Below are 16,531 nucleotides of genomic sequence, written 5' to 3'. Positions count from 1 at the left end.
CAACCGCCAAACCCAGACCCGTCCATCAGATTGCCAGATGGAGAAGCGCGATTCGTCACTCCAGAGAACGCGTCTCCACTGCTCTAGAGTCCAGTGGCGGCGTGCTTTACACCACCGCATCCGACGCTTTGCATTGCACTTGGTGATGTATGGCTTGGATGCAGCTGCTCGACCATGGAAACCCATTCCATGAAGCTCTCTGCGCACTGTTCTTGAGCTAATCTGAAGGCCACATGAAGTTTGGAGGTCTGTAGTGATTGACTCTGCAGAAAGTTGGCGACCTCTTCGCACTATGCGCGTCAGCATCCGCTGACCCCGCTCCGTCAGTTTACGTGGCCTACCACTTCGTGGCTGAGTTGCTGTCGTTCCCAAACACTTCCATTTTCTTATAATACAGCTGACAGTTGACTGTGGAATATTTAGGAGCGAGGAAATTTCACGACTGGATTTGTTGCACAGGTGGCATCCTATCACAGTTCCACGCTGGAATTCACTGAGCTCCTGAGAGCGACCCATTCTTTCACAAATGTTTGTAAAAACAGTCTGCATGCCTAGGTGCTTGAATTTATACACCTGTGGCCATGGAAGTGATTGGAACACCCGATTCCAATAATTTGGATGGGTGAGCAAATACTTTTGGCAATATAGTGTATTTTGGTAAAAATCCATTCAGACATTTATAGAGAAACATGAAGATGAAGACAAAAAAATTAAATAAATGGGCATATGCTAAGGTTAAGGTGAGGTTAAGGTGAGGCTAAGGTTGTCCGATTAAAAGTAATTTGAATGAAAAATGAATGTCATAAAACCATGTTAGGTCATTAAGTCAAATTCATTGTTTGGGTTTTTTTTACACTGCAAAGCAAACCATCCAGCAGGTTCAAGATGCAGCAAATGAGGTTTCAGCACAAAAAACAGGGAAAACAAAAAACATTCTTAAATCAAAGACAGGTTTAACAGGCAGATAATGCAGTTCATGTTGATTAGGAGGAAAAAAGGCAGATCTGAGTAAGAAATTAATAGTATATATAAGAAGTCTTCCTGTATCTTCTCTCCTCCCTCAGCCTCACCTCCAAACTCACAACAGAAGAAGAAGAAGATGACGATGATGATGACCAACCTTTTACTGCTCAAGCTACGCGGAACTTACCAATCAGCTAGCTTAGCCGTGTCTAGTCTCTCCGTTGTTGTGTTATCTAGCCATGTTTGTTTTATATCAGAATATACAGCTGAGGTAGATTAGAGTTAGGAGGTGTAAAAGTGCGACTCTGCCCCAGCGGAGTTTGGTTAATTAGCTTAACTTTACAGTTTCTAACTGCTGTTAAGCTAGGCTAACAGTTAGCAGGCTAGCCACAGGACAACGTAGCTTTTCTGTTAGCTGCTTCGTTGTGGATTCACGTCGTTTCATATTTCACCTCAGTAAGTATACTTTCTTATATTTTGAATTCAATTCCATTGCTGTCACATTTAAAATTAGGAGTTGAACTGAGTTTTACTTGGTTCTACGTTATAGCGTTAGCTAAGGGCTAGCTTAAGTGAAAAAGCTGTTTGTTAACAAATGTGTGATGACAATTGACCATAATGCATATTAAAGACTAACTCAGATACATTATTGGTTTATATTCTGAATGTAAACTATCAATAACAGGAAAAAAATCCTCCAGTATATTTGTAACGATTCGTTTAGTAGTGGGTTTAATGACTTGCATAACATTACATTCTAAATATATTGATAAAGGTAAAACAATTATTTTAGGATATTAATCGCGTTAGCAGCTCAATATTTTTAATTAGTATGTTAACCTAGGGTTTAGATATCGAAACCAGAACACTTTGGGCTACTGCCTTCCATTACGTGTCAACGTTGTTCATTTGTACACATTCGGTCGCAGAAATGCCTCTTAAATTCCTCCTGTGCACGAGATATAATAATATTTAGTGAGTGTATCATCTATATGGGGGGAACCCGATGTTATTGTGGCTTTTCACTGTAAGATGTCACAGCTAACTTGTAAGCCAGAGGTTCTTAGATATATGGATTGCAGATGAATCACAACTTTCTTGGAGTGGACTTTTAATTTCAAAGTACATATGTCTTTCTTCCTCTGTAATCTTTTAAATGATATCGGCTCGGTTATATAGTCTTTAAAACTGATCCACATGAAGGAAATGGACTCCAACCATGTTTATAATTCAGAGATACTTTATTGACTGGCTTCTTGACTACCGTACACTGTTTAGAAAATGATATGATTGTATACATGGCCCAAAGCACTTTAAAAATAGTTAGGGTTAGAAACACTTTCATATTAAAATGTAAAACGATTGAAGGTCAAATACACGTGTAATTAATTTTATATAAAAGCACTTTTATTTATAGGTTTCCCATATCTGTTCTCAATTCATGCAGTTCTTGCAGTATGTTATTATGATCAAATTAACTTATGGAGATTCACATTTCCTTATCTGCTTTTTTTGTTGTTTTTACAGCCAGTCGAGACCAGATTAAGATTTTACCGGAACTTGGACCCATCAATGATGTCTGGAGCTTTTTTCGCTCTCTCATCTGTCTCCAGTTTTTCCACTCAACAAACCATGTGTTGTTAATCCCAAACGAACCTCATCTTGGCAGCAGAATGATACTTGACACTGACCCCACCCAGCCCACAGAGACAAGAGCCCCGAAAACAAAGTTCTGCAAATGATATGATAGTAGCTGCCTGGATCACTTTCTGTGCCTGCAGGAGCCTTGCTCAGGTTGTGCTCCTTCTCTCCTCTTCGAAACCCCTGCCTCCATCCTTGGAGACCCTTGCTAGTGTGGTCTCCAGCTTTGGAACCATGGGTAACAGCTGTGTGTGCAGAGATGACAGCGACTTAGAGGACCACCATCAGGGGTCATCATCACGAGGGACTCTAGCACAAGCCAGACGGGTGGATCACAGCACATCTGTTGGCGTGGATGCTGGAGACAGAAGCAGTCGGCCCAGAGATCCGGTCCGGCCGCCTCGCAGAGGCAGAGGGCCTCATGAGCCAAGACGGAAGAAGCAAAATGTGGATGGTCTGGTGCTGGACACCCTGGCTGTTATCAGGACACTTGTAGACAAGTAAGTCTAGTATGTTATAAAGATGGAAACAGATTTTTCTACTATTTTACGATTTCACTGATTATCTTTTTGTTTTTTCCCTGTATGCCATGCATTTTAAATGCAAATGCTTTCCTTTGGATGAGAATGTCTCTTCAGAGAAAAGAAAATCATCATACACAAAATAATCTAGCAAATGTGTTAATAAAAAAAAGGCCAATTTTCAATTAATAACTTGTGAGCTTATAAAGCATGAATAAACATGGCATTTGTATTCTACCAGCGTTCAGTGACAATAGACCAGAATAGGATGAAGACTTGGTGGCAGCTGTTTTGTTTGCTCTGCCTTGTTGTTATGATTACTTTCTGTAATGATTTAGCAAGATGAGCTAATGTGGAGATGATGAGGCACCGTTCTTCCTTCCTCTCCTGTTTCCTTAATCTGCTGCTGGCTTTCAAGGGGAGTACATTTGCTGGACTCTTATGTTGATCAGCTCCTCTAATCAAACATTTCCTGGGCTGATGGGCCAGTGTATAATCAGGGAGTTAGTTTTTTTTGTTTGAAACCAAACATGAAAAAAAAACACTAGAATTTTTGTTTTTTATTTATTAAACCAAAACGAGAAAACGGATAACAAACCATTAATTCTTTCATTTTGTTGCACAAAACCAAAAAAGGAAAAACAAGCTTTAGATTTCTTTCCCTTTTTTTCCATCTTCTCCATGAAAATCTAAAGGGAGAAAAAATATTCTACAGGAGAGCTTCATCTTTTTCCTGGGAAATAAATGGTTCACTCTGAAAGCAGAAGATGTAGCAACTGAAAATTGAGACGGTCCTCGCTGCGGGACTGAAGGAGTCTCAATTCTGCCCAACCAGCTTCATTTTCACCCACCCCACGTCAATCGCCTCACAGTAACATTTTGAATGCTGGGTGAATATGATCACCAGAGAGTTTACATCCGATGACATCAGATGCCATTGAGATCGGGTTGAAATGGTTTACCTCCTGTTTTGGCAAACTGGCCATCAGCATGTTTGTTTTTTGTTTTGGAGTTTTTGAAAGTATTTATTTTTTTCTATTTTGTAACTCCAGAGCCAGGCTATTTGTCCAAAATATAATAATTGAAATATTTATTTATTTTTTTTTTTTACATTTTTTACCCATTTTCTGGGTAAAAAAACAAAAAAACAACAACAGAAGAGCAATAAACAAAAAGAGCTTCAAAAATACTAGTTCAAAAAAACTCATTACAATGTAATGTAATGAAAAATGAAAATGGGGAATTTGGTTAAAGTAAACAAATGAAGTGGCATAAATCACATTAAGTTGAAAAAGTAAAAGCAAAACACTGCATCGTCCTTACAGGTTTTGGTTTTATTGGTACTGAATCAGTTAGGTTAGAAAGGCATTGAGTTTTGATTGGATCTTGTTTTATACTTTCAATCTTTTTTGTGATGGAAAGTGCTCCAATGCTTCTCTGATATTGAAACGGCAAATTCAGCCTTGAACATAATAACTATTCCCTAAGCGGGTTGAAGTGGAGGTTATTCGGCAGCTGTATTTTTTCTGTGAGCTCTATAGCTACAGTTATGCAGCTGTAGTACATGCAGGTTCCTCCAAACCTCCAGGTTTGCTCCGAATCAGTTCAGTATTAGGGAACTTGTTTAATTGACTGTAACCTGATGAAGTACCTGAATGCAACTGCCGGTTAGATACAGTATAAGGAACGTCTGAATGTTTTTACACAAAAGTCAGCAGGAATGCTGATAGTAATAAGCATTGCTTATATCAACATATTTTATATCATACCTGTTGTTTCTTTCAGTGACCAGGAGCCTCCTTATTCCATGATCACCCTGCATGAAATGGCAGAGACCGGTAAGACAAACAGCCGATTCTCCTCAGCAAATGCAAACAAGGGGCTGCAGACTCAAGTAAAACATGATCTTGAAACATGAATGCTCTGAAATGTGATCAGTAAGGGGGTCAGCATGGTAACTGTAATAAAACGTGTTTTTTTTTTTTTGAAAGCTTACACAGTAAAATGCTGTTTTAAAGTTAGGTTTGACCTGTTGGCAAGAGAGTTCATTAGCTCCTGGATCTCAGCAGAGCTCCAGTAAGTCAACAGGCCCCTTCTGGAGCAAACTGGTATGTAGGTTTAAAGAACCAGCAGTTGTCTTTGCTGAAACCTCTTCATGGGGTGATTTTGACCCATTTTTACTACCTTTAAAGGAAGTTGTCTGAGATGTGGCTGGTGTGGGAAGAGGCAGGGTGAGGAGCAACATGGACATCTAGGTTGTCCACATTGGATGCAAGTCTCCAAAGAACAACAGCCTTCTGTTGCTCTGAATCTTATTTTAATGTCACTAATACAACATGATTACAGTTATTTCTGCTAGTTGACACTTTATGATATGGCCTTATTTTCCTTTTGCTTCTGGTCATTTTCTGCTCGTCTGGTGTGTTTTTTGGATCCTGAATGTTTCTGTTCAGGTTGGGTTTGTTTCTAAGCCCCAGTCCCGTGTTGGTTATTAACTCTGATCCTGTACTGTGAAGCCAGCCTGATGAGGTGCATTGTTGCATTATTCATAAAGGAGATTGTGTTAATTACTGGCTCACGTACTGTTTCCTCAATCATCTTCCATCTGAAATCTTTTATGCTTGAGGAGGAACAATTAGTCTTTTAAATGTAGTTCAGCATAGAAGAAAACTGAACAAGTTTTAATAAATTAGATCCTTTATTATATTAAATGCATCAAGCTAAAACATTTGTAAGGATCTTAAACAACCGTATTTATAAATTTAGTTTACAATCTTAATAAAAAATTGTTATTTACATTATAATTCAGCAAGTCTGTGACTTCTTTTCAATTTGAATATAAATTTTCCTCTGTATTGTATTTTAATTTCCTTTTACCTCTGGTTTTTATCTGTTTTCGTTCTGTTTATTGTTGGTTGTTTTTTCATGTTGTATTTTGGTTTCTTTTATGGCCTTGTGGTTTTGTACTTTGGTCCTTTAGGGCAATAAAGTGTTTGATAAATGAAGCAGATTCTGTAGCCAGGCCCTGTGGATTTCCTTTCATGTGGCATGTTAAATGGGATTAATCCTAACGCTGTCTTCTCTCAGATGACGGTTGGCTCGAGGTGGTTCAGTCTCTGATACGTGTGATCCCATTGGACGATCCTCTTGGTCCTGCAGTTATCACCCTTCTCCTGGATGAGTGTCCTCTTCCTACAAAGGTTTGACCATAACCTTAGAGAATCATAACATAGTCTGAGTCATTCGGCTGTGTTTGAAACTATCACAAAGCTTCTGTCTTAACAGCCGTTGATTTATCTTCGGCTCCTTTTTGAATTGATAATAAACGATGCGTCTTTTCTGTTCTGTGCCATTTCCTTCCTCTTTTCAGTTAGGTCGTCTCGTTTACTAATGAGAGGAGAATAAAGAATCATCCCCTTTTATTGATAGTTTTCTGACCCTTTTCTTCTTTATCCAGAGCTCCCTGATAGATCTTCTAGAAATATTTTTTCCCACTTATTTGTGCTGAAATTTTGAGTCAAAATAATCTTTGTAATGGTCTCTTTGGGCCTTTATGTGCATGAGTGCTTTCAGACTAACTGTATACTCTTTCTCCAGGATGCTCTACAGAAGCTCTCTGACATGTTGAGTCTGAGTGCTTCAGTGGCCCAACAGGATGCTCTTAACCCTGCTAAACACAGAAACACCACGGCTGTACTGGGATGCCTGGCAGAAAAACTTGCAGGTAACGTCAGCAGCATATACAACTCCTGCACTGATTCTGAACATAATGAATTGTTATGCTCTTGGAATAAGAGACTGCAGATTTTTTTTTTTTTTACTTATTTTGCTTAGATTTACATTTTCTGCATTGTAAAGTCACATGTTAGCTTTGGGACTTTTTTCTTAGTACTTATCTTTGTTACTCGGCAATCTTGTGATGCAGAATCAGTTCCTCATGAATTCAGGGAAACAGCAGCAGCTGATCATTAACTCTTAAAACTGTTCTAAGTATTAATAACACCACTGTCCTTTTTTAACCTAACTTTCAGGCCCAGCCAGTATTGGGTTGTTGAGTCCTGGAACCCTGGAGTACCTTCTAGAGAGCTTGGTGAGCACTTCCGGCTGCTTGTGATTTATTACATATAGGAGGTTTGATTGGATGAAACTCCCTGTGAGCATGTGAATCTGCAGTGTGAATTACATGCATGCTGGGTAATCACGTGGGAGCGGTCTGGATGTCAGGCCTTCTCATGATGTTGGAAATAGGTTAGGGTTTTTTTATATTCAGAGGAGTCCTGAAAAGCTGGGAAGATAATTGTTTTAATTGGAGCCTTCATTTCAGTACTCTGAATCTTTGTCATAAAGGAGGTGTTTGTCAGACTGAACATTGTTTATTTTTGACATGTTTTTTTGTCTTCATTCAGAGCGCTGACTCCCACCCAACTGTCATGCTGTTTGCTCTCATCGCTCTGGAGAAGTTCTCTCAGACAAGTAGGTTTACTGTTCGCTCACCATCATCGTTGGTTATTAACATTTCTCATTAAAGGGAACATCATTTTCTTTAGAGCTACAAGCTCAACAGATGGCATGCCCATTTAACCTTCTTCCTCATATTTCTTGCCTCTTTGAGTTTCTTTTGCTTTACTTTTGTCATGATAGGATGTCAAATGTTTAAGAAGAAAACCACACCTTAGCCTTAAAGACTGTGTTCACAAATTAACTTGATAAATTAGCAAAACAACTTATAACAAGAACCCACAGAGAGGCAGATGTCTGCTAAGCAGTAAATGTTACCCCATATAGTGACTTATTCCTAAAGCTAAAACTTGCATATGATCTGGATTCTCATCAAAAAATAAAAGATGGCCCCATGGTACCTCTGTTGATAATTTCATTAAATCCCGTTCATAACTTTTTAGGTAATCCCTCTAACAACCCAACAAAAATGACCGAAAACATAACCTTCTTTGAGGAGGTAACTGCCTCAGAGAAAGAGAGGGAGAAATCCTAACATGATTATTTTTAAGAATTAATTGGAGACTTAAGGTCTGTATCTTTAAGCTGTGCCACCAGAAGTTGCACATTTGAAAGTATGGCTTTTGCGAGCTGTAGGTAATTCAAAAACGGGGACATTTGGTCATGTTATCAGGGTCGCTCATTTTGCAGCTAAAACTTATCATGGTGAAGCTGGGCCGCAGAGTACAGGCTTCCTGTCTGTGCTGTATGTCAGCTGTCATGCAGCCAATGTACTGTGGCTCTTCCTGTTCAGCTTGAATCGCCTGTTCCTGGGAAGCCAGTCAGTGACAAATGCCTTAACCACAGTCTAAAGTGTTGTATCACTGTTGGTGAATAAAATTATTTATTGCCCTAGGGGTGGGAGGTAACGCTAACCCATCGATGACATTCCAGGAAGCAATTTGTTCTGTTTTTCTTCCTGTTTTCTTGATACAAGATATTTAACTGGTTTGTCCGGGTCAGCTTCAGCGTGCTGCTCCATCATGGTGTATCTGGGTTCTACAGTTGCTATGGTCCTGCTTAGCACCACTTTAAATTCTTAGTTTCCAAACATAAACCTAACTGGACTCATGCAGCTACAAGCCTCCTGCAGCATAGTTTGCCTTATTGCTGAGCTATCATTAGCATGTGCACTCTGCTTTGATATGACTTGTTGATCGGAGCATATTGGACTACAGCCTAACAGAACAAAACCATTTTCTTGTTTTCAGGTGAGAACAAACTCACCGTCTCTGAGTCTTCCATCAGCGATCGACTTGCTGTCCTCGAGTCATGGGCCGACCACCCAGACTACCTGAAGAGGCAGGTCGGTTTCTGTTCACAGTGGAGTCTCGACAACCTGTGTGAGTAAACCTTTGCAACTGTTGCAGTCTGGACCTGACTGGTGAGGTACAACGGTACCAGACTGATGGTATTTTCTGGATTCTTCTCTCCAGTCCTAAAAGAGGGTCGTCAGTTCACTTACGAGAAAGTCAACCTCACCAATATCAATGCAATGCTCAACAGCAATGACGTCAGCGAGTATCTCAAGATTTCCCCCACGGGATTAGAGGTTAGTCTGTGTGTGTTCTTTGAAGAGGCTTAGATTAAGGAAAATATTGCGATTTTTATTGATACTGGAATGAAGATGTCAGTTTTTATTCACCCACTCTTCCTCATCATAATGTCCTGACCCATTAAGAAGGAGAATGATGTTCAAATCTAAATCAGCTCTGGACAGAAAAGGCAATTGCTGTTCATGTTATTACATCAGAAATATTATATAATACCAAATCCACGATTTGGTTCCAAGTACTTTGTGATTGCAGTATTGGACAAACTGATATTGATACCTGTGATTATACTGTGTAGCTGAAATATGTAGAGTTCAGCAGCAAAATCTTTGATAAAGCTTGAAGGTTTTTCTCCAAGAATATGAAGAAAAAGCTATCTTTTTTTCTGTTTGGTAATTAATTAAACTTTTTTGCCTTTACTCTTCTGCAGGCACGATGTGACGCCTCTTCTTTTGAGAGTGTGCGTTGTACATTCTGTGTGGATTCAGGAGTTTGGTACTATGAGGTGACGGTGATTACTTCAGGGGTGATGCAGATTGGATGGGCCACCAAAGACAGCAAGTTCCTGAACCATGTACTTCCCCACCAAGTTTTGTCCATATTGTTCTTTTGTGAAGATGCATTTGTATAAGTTATTGTATTTCTTTCCACAGGAAGGTTATGGGATTGGAGATGATGAATATTCATGTGCATATGATGGCTGCAGGCAGCTCATCTGGTACAATGCTCGGAGTAAACCTCATTCTCATCCTTGCTGGAAGGAGGGTATGCACTTAAATTTCTCTCTTTGCAAACTCTCTGATTAAGGATTAACATGGGGGAAAAAAAATCATTTCATAAATGAACATGACATTAAATAGACTTAAAACATTTGGTTGTTAAAATTATATACATGTCTGGATGTTATTCAGCTACTGACTCAGCTCTTATGCTCGGTGAAAACATTGATGCCATGTTTCTGATCTCTGTGCTTCATTTGTTCTACATAGGAGATGCCATTGGGTTCTTGTTGGATCTTAACAAAAAACAAATGATCTTTTATCTTAATGGACACCAGCTGCCGCCAGAGAAACAAGTCTTCACCTCAGCCACGTAAGTTCCTGGCAACTCTTATCTTTCTCAACTCAACTCAACCTTTATTTATAAAGCACATTTAAAACAACCGGGGTTGACCAAAGTGCTGTACATGAATCACAGTTAAAGGACATAAGATAAAAGCTGAAGGCTAAAATACATAAACACATAAAAATAGAATAAGATAAATGTTTCAATTAAAATACATTTTAGAATAAAATAAAATTTAATTTATTGTTTCTCTCAAATTGTACAAAACACAGTGAGGAAAAGGAACTATGAACAGAAGTGTTAATTTGGGAAAAGGGAGGAATTAAATGGATGCTCTCTGCAGTGTTTTTCTTATGATACACCATTGTCTATTTATGATTATGATGTTGAAATAAACTCAGCATTCAAGGAAATGGTGGGACACAGCTATAAAGACATACTACTATTTATTTACAATCAATGCCATATGTCAGCACAAGGTTTAAAGTACGAAGTTCAGAATGGTTAGGTCCACAGATGTTTTGTTTAAATTCCATGGTTACACTTTTAATTGGTTTTGGAGTAATCAATAAATCAGAGTGAAAAAAAAATGTTCTAGCTCCTAACCAAATATTTCTGTGAATGTAAAGATTTTAAAAGGAAAAAAATAATCTGATTAACACACATTAACCAGGGGTTGACGTTAAGGATTTTTTTCCACTTGCCCTTCGGGCAAGTGACTTTCACATTTCATTTGCCCAGAAACAATTTTTACTTGCCCAGTATAATGTTTGATAAATATAGTTCCTAATATTCATTTTTGTATATACATCAATGAAACATGTTTTTGTTTTGTAATGTTTTTTGTAATTCAGTTTTTTTTAAGTCTACAGGTTCCTAGTGTGTATATGCATTCGTCCGATAATGAACTCAAGCCTACATTACCGTGTTAACATGCTTTTTAATCCTTCCTGCACATTCTTTTCAAACTAAACTTTGCTTTAAACTGTTGCGTGCTTGGAAAAATATAAACTGTAATGATAAAAATCTAAAAAATAAAACTTGACAGGTTAAAAACTTTAGATAAATCACAAGACAGAAGTCAATGTCACAAATGAATAACTTTTATTTTAGAGTCACGTTATGTTTATACAAGATAATACTATTATTATAATGTGACCTTTCTAGAGAGTCATTATACATACGGTAGTTATTTTATTCAGGGTTTCCACAGTCTTACATAATTTTAGAATTCCCTGACTTTTAATTGACTCAGGATTAGTTTTTCCTGACAAAATAAATGCAGCAACAAGACAATAATAATAACTTAACAGGTCACCAATTTAACATGTTTAGCTCTATAACATTTAAATGCACCTCTCCAATGTCTAAGAGAAAAAAAATTAATGAACATTATTTAATGTATGACCTGCATCACTGTACAGAAGACTGCCATATTTACTCTGTGCGCATGGCATACAATTATGCCAATTTTCCTAATCCCTGATGGATAATTTTTAATCTGGGTTATCTGGGTGGTGGGTGAAATGGGTGAAGGGTAAAATAGGTGGTGGATGGTGTTACTGTACATACATTTTGCCTTGTAGTTGTTTTTTTAGCCCGCTAAGTAAAAAAAAATTTGAATTTGAAAATCTGATTCACACCAATTCCCGGACAAAAATCACGCCATCTGGCGGAAAATCACGCGAGAATGTGTACAAAACAACAAAAATGGCGGCGGCAACGCTTCTGGGTCATTTTCATCGAATGTCAGTGATTTTAAAGTAATTTTGAGTGATAAATAATTATTTGCCCGGTGGGCAAATGCAATGAAATTTGTACTCTGCCGACAATAAAAACTACTTGCCCCGGGCGAACAGGCAATGGTTAACATCGAGCCCTGTTGAAATAATTCATTCACAAAATCTTTAAATAAATATTTACTTTCAATAAACCACATTTAATTGTTTTCATTTTTTGCAAAGTCTGAGTTGTATTTACTTTTAATAGGTTTTCATAGTAAATGGCTGGTTCTTGTATAGCACTTTATCAAGTCTAAATTCCAAAATGCTTCCCTCACATTCAGTCATTCACCCTGATGGTAGTAAGATACAGACACAGCTGCTCTGGTGTAGATCAACAGAAGTGAGGCTGCCATACAATCTGCACCACCAGCAGGGTAAGGGGGTAGAAGTGTTTTGCCCAGGGACACAAAAATTGACAGTAGTAGGGGCTTGAATGAGCAGCCAGCTCATTATAGACACCTGATCTTTCCTCTTGATTTGGATTTTAATTGGTTTGATTTGGTTTTTGGTTTAAACACTGGGTTTCTGCTCAGAAGTGCTGCCTTCTCTACCTTCAGAGCAAACCACCTTTAATGCTCCTAGTATTTGACTGCATTGTTGAAGTTGTGCAAAGCCTTAACATTGTTTGCAGCCAAACTGTGCAGCAATGCTCAGGGAGGACAGAATACAACCTTACATGGGATTTAACCATTGAGTAATTCTCCCTGTTCTGAGAGCTAGATTGCACACACTGATAGTCATTTGTCTCCTTCAGCCAAAATTACTCCTCAACTCCCAGCATCTTTGCTTTCTCTAGATTCAGCCTATATTTTCTGAAAATGAAACCTTCTGCTTTTCTTCCAGGTCTGGTTTCTTTGCAGCAGCCAGCTTCATGTCGTACCAGCAGTGCGAGTTTAACTTTGGGGCCAAGCCGTTTCATCATCCTCCCTCTGTGAAGTTTAGCACCTTTAATGACTTCGCCTCCCTAAAACCCGGTGAAAAGATCATCCTGCCAAGGTAAGATATAGACATTGTTGCTTGTCTCATCTGGGCCGATGTGACTGCAGAAAACATTACATGCTTTCTATCACCAATTAAATTAAACCTGTCCAAGATCATTGAGAAATATTTGTGTTCATGGAGCTTCGACTCTAGTCCTTTCCTTCTTGTCTGACTTTCATTACGTTTTACTACCTTAGTATATTCCAAAGATATTTTAAGTATATATTATCTTTGTATAAAGCATAGTGATGGCAGCATCGTGATTATGGAACAGAGAAGCTGATCAGAGTTGTAGAAAAGGTGGAAGAATCCTTGACGGTCCTGAAGGAAAACTGATTAGAGGCTGCTGAAGACCTGATTTTTGGGGTGGAGATTCACCTTTTAGCAGGAGAACCATTTGTTAAACTATGAATAATTTTTATTCCAGCTTATAATGATGCTTCACTTTGTGCTATTTTACCATCAAACAATCCAATTGAAGTGGTTTTCGGTTTACACAGGTCAATGGAAGGTTTAGTCCGCAGATTATTTTTGGCCCTGAACTTACATGCGCCGTTGCCATGGAAACATTTGTCCTTATTCATGTGTATAATGTGTCTCCTTCCAGACACCGGCGTCTGGCCTTACTGAAGCAGGTTAGCATCCGAGACAACTGCTGCACGCTGTGTTGTGACGTGATGGCTGATACAGAACTGAGGCCTTGTGGACACGGGTACGTATGCAGACCTAAGCATCAACATGCCGCTATAAAGATCTGTGGCTGCAGCAGGTCCCAGTAATGTCTTTTTTTCAAATTTCATCTCATTTTGTGTCTTTGTCTTGCTTTTCTCTCAGTGGAATGTGCATGGAGTGTGCCTTACAGTTAGAGACGTGCCCCCTGTGTCGCCAGGAAATCCAGACACGAGTCAGACTCATTGCACATGTCTCCTGACAAGCTTCAAGCTCCTCCTCCTGCCAGGAGGAAATATACACAAAGCCTACAATTGCCTCCTCCTTCATTCTCATGAATCCAAGAAGAACGAAGGTGTGGCGGTTTTCTAATGTTGAAAGAACTGTAGGTCTATGTCCTTGGAGGCAGCGGTGAAGGGGACAATAGAAGAAGAAAGGAGGTAGAAGACGTGGAAATCAAACCACAGCTGGATTCCTCCTCACTTTCCTGAATCTCCTCCTGATATTGATCACAGGGATGAACCAGGCGCCTGCAGCTTTCTGCTGTTTTTGTTTTCGTCTTTTTTTTTTCCAGACTAAAAAGGGTTAATGCACGGAGCAGAGATTGTGTAATTCAATTACATAAATAACCAACTTCTCATTTACTGTAAATTTATCCAGAAATAATCCCCAGTCGTTTCTCTTGGACTCCACTTCTATTTAACCCCAGCAGTATATTGCACGTGACGCCAGTTTTAAGGGCTGGCCAGCAGAGGAGAAAGCATCCTTTAGTACAGTATTAAATCTAAGGTACAAGTAAATTAATTTCATGGATATGCTAAATATTGTGCTCTAAAGGTAGCATTTTATTATTTTCCAGCTCCTGTTGTACTTCTGTCTTTATGGATCGTATGCCCAAAAAACCGATTTATTTGGCTTAGTATCAGACTTTTGCCTTTGACGGATTATATTTTTAAATTCAGTTTAATGAATTGTTTAAAATCTGTCCAAAAGAAAGAAATGTCACGTAGTTTGTTAGATCTGAGGGATTTTCCTGATCCTGATGCTTCTGGTGTTTTCTTGTAAGCTCAGATGTGTACCCTGAAACTATAAGGGCCTCGATTCTGTAGAAACCGAGTGGGCTGTTCAGCTTTCACTGAGATCAAATGTCCGTAAAAGTGGTTATTTAGCTTCTCTGTGAGGATCGAATTCGTGTTTGTGATTGATAACATGTTTGTGCGTTCAGCAGGCAGTTTGCAGTCCTCGAGATGCGGTCTGTCTTCTCACCATAAATACAGTTTGTTGTTATTGTTGCTTAAAGCAAAACTAAAAGATCAGAATTTTCCCTCCCTTCCGCCTGACAGGGCCCTCCTGAAACATCATCCAAGATCTTAAGTGGAGTAAAGAAATCCAGATTGGATTATGGCAATCTTGTGTATTTCATAGGAAAACTGTTCTTTCATGCACAGCCCTAGGCAGGGTTTCTCTTCTACAAAACTCCAGATGTCTCTCGTATCGCTGTCAAGTAAACAACGTCCTTCATTTCCCTCTGTGCTCTAAACATGGCGGTTTTCAGTTTGTCTATCTTCTGCATACTTGATTCTTCTCTGGGTTTACTGAACTGATTTCAAAACGGGTTTCTAAATTATTGGACAGCCGAATGTCATTCAGGAAAAGAGAGAAAAAAAAAAAACTCACTAGCATTTCAGATAATACTAAATCACTTAAATTATTGTTAAACAAGACCCTGCGGAGCCCAAAAAGTAAAGAAATTTGAAAATATCCTGGGAAGAAGATGGAGAACTGATGGGTTTCAGAAGAGGGGTCGACATTTGTTTTTCCTGGAGCACCTTAAACGTGAATACGGAAGAGAAGGAGCCTTTTGTGGTTGGAAACCAAGTTCAGGATTGTAATTATTTGTGACTTGTATTTAAAATGTTTATAAAGGAATTATGATCTGGGGTTCCCAAAGATGTGATTTATTAAGAAATTGTTGTTTCTTGATTGATATTTGTAATAAATGTATGTTAGTGTGATCTCTTTGTATGATTGCCTCGGATGTCTGATGGTGTGCATAATTCTGAAAGGTTTCTCTCAATGATGGTGTTATTTTCTATAATGCTTTTTTTTTTTTTCTTTTTTTTTTTATCATCTTAAATATCAATTTATCCTAAATAAGACTGATTCAGTTTTGCAGTTCAGTGGTGATAACTGGTGTCCTGCAGAAGCCCATTTCTCATACAAAGGAATCATACCTGATTTTACTTTCACTATCACAAATACCTAAAGTAGGAGGGGTTTAGTACATATTGTATTAATACACACCGCTGCATCTTAGATCATTAAACTTGGAAATCCTTTATTTTGGTAATTCTCAAAAAGTTTATAGATTATATAGATTTATCCCAGCTGCTCACATTTCAGTTTAATTTTGATTTTATGGATGGTTCTTAATGAAAACCCTAAATACAGATTTTAAGTAGATTTAAACACACCAACAACTAGAACAAATTAATCATTTGGTATCCCACAGTGGGAAGATTCAGGCGTTTTTAGGATAATAAGACATGTTGGTTAAAAAATGCAGTGTATTAATCAGATATTGTGTACTCTGATTAACTCAGATCAAAAGCTTTTTATTCAGAAAGAAATCTGGATCTGCAGAACATTAAGATTATTATCTCCAGAATCTGCTTTTAGTTCTGGGTAAATATGCATAACTGAAAACCTCAGCCCCCTTCACTGAGTTTAGACCGCCCACAAGCTCCTATCTTTTCTTGTGTGATTGGCTGTCACTGTCACTCATGAAAGCTCACTTTACAGACATTTGATTCGCCTGAATCGGGTCTGTGATTGGAAGGTCAAACACGCTGAAGTT

General features: G+C 38.5%; 1 protein-coding gene across 1 annotated transcript; it reads left to right on the top strand.

The window, feature by feature from the left end:
* The first annotated feature begins 1,082 nt into the window (after positions 1–1,082).
* Positions 1,083–15,689, top strand: rspry1 (ring finger and SPRY domain containing 1). Its single transcript, XM_038293962.1, has 15 exons — positions 1,083–1,419; positions 2,491–3,104; positions 4,911–4,963; positions 6,213–6,325; positions 6,723–6,849; positions 7,157–7,215; positions 7,532–7,598; positions 8,834–8,965; positions 9,059–9,174; positions 9,606–9,749; positions 9,829–9,940; positions 10,165–10,267; positions 12,868–13,020; positions 13,613–13,717; positions 13,840–15,689. The coding sequence occupies exons 2-15, from the start codon at positions 2,707–2,709 to the stop codon at positions 13,934–13,936; spliced, it is 1,779 nt and encodes a 592-aa protein (XP_038149890.1). The 5' UTR covers positions 1,083–1,419; positions 2,491–2,706; the 3' UTR covers positions 13,937–15,689.
* Positions 15,690–16,531: the final 842 nt, after the last annotated feature.

Source organism: Cyprinodon tularosa, unplaced genomic scaffold (genome assembly GCF_016077235.1).
Source record: "Cyprinodon tularosa strain WSP-4 unplaced genomic scaffold, ASM1607723v1 ctg332, whole genome shotgun sequence".
NCBI classification, from domain to species: Eukaryota; Metazoa; Chordata; class Actinopteri; order Cyprinodontiformes; family Cyprinodontidae; genus Cyprinodon; species Cyprinodon tularosa.
This window is presented reverse-complemented; position numbering and strand designations above follow the sequence as displayed.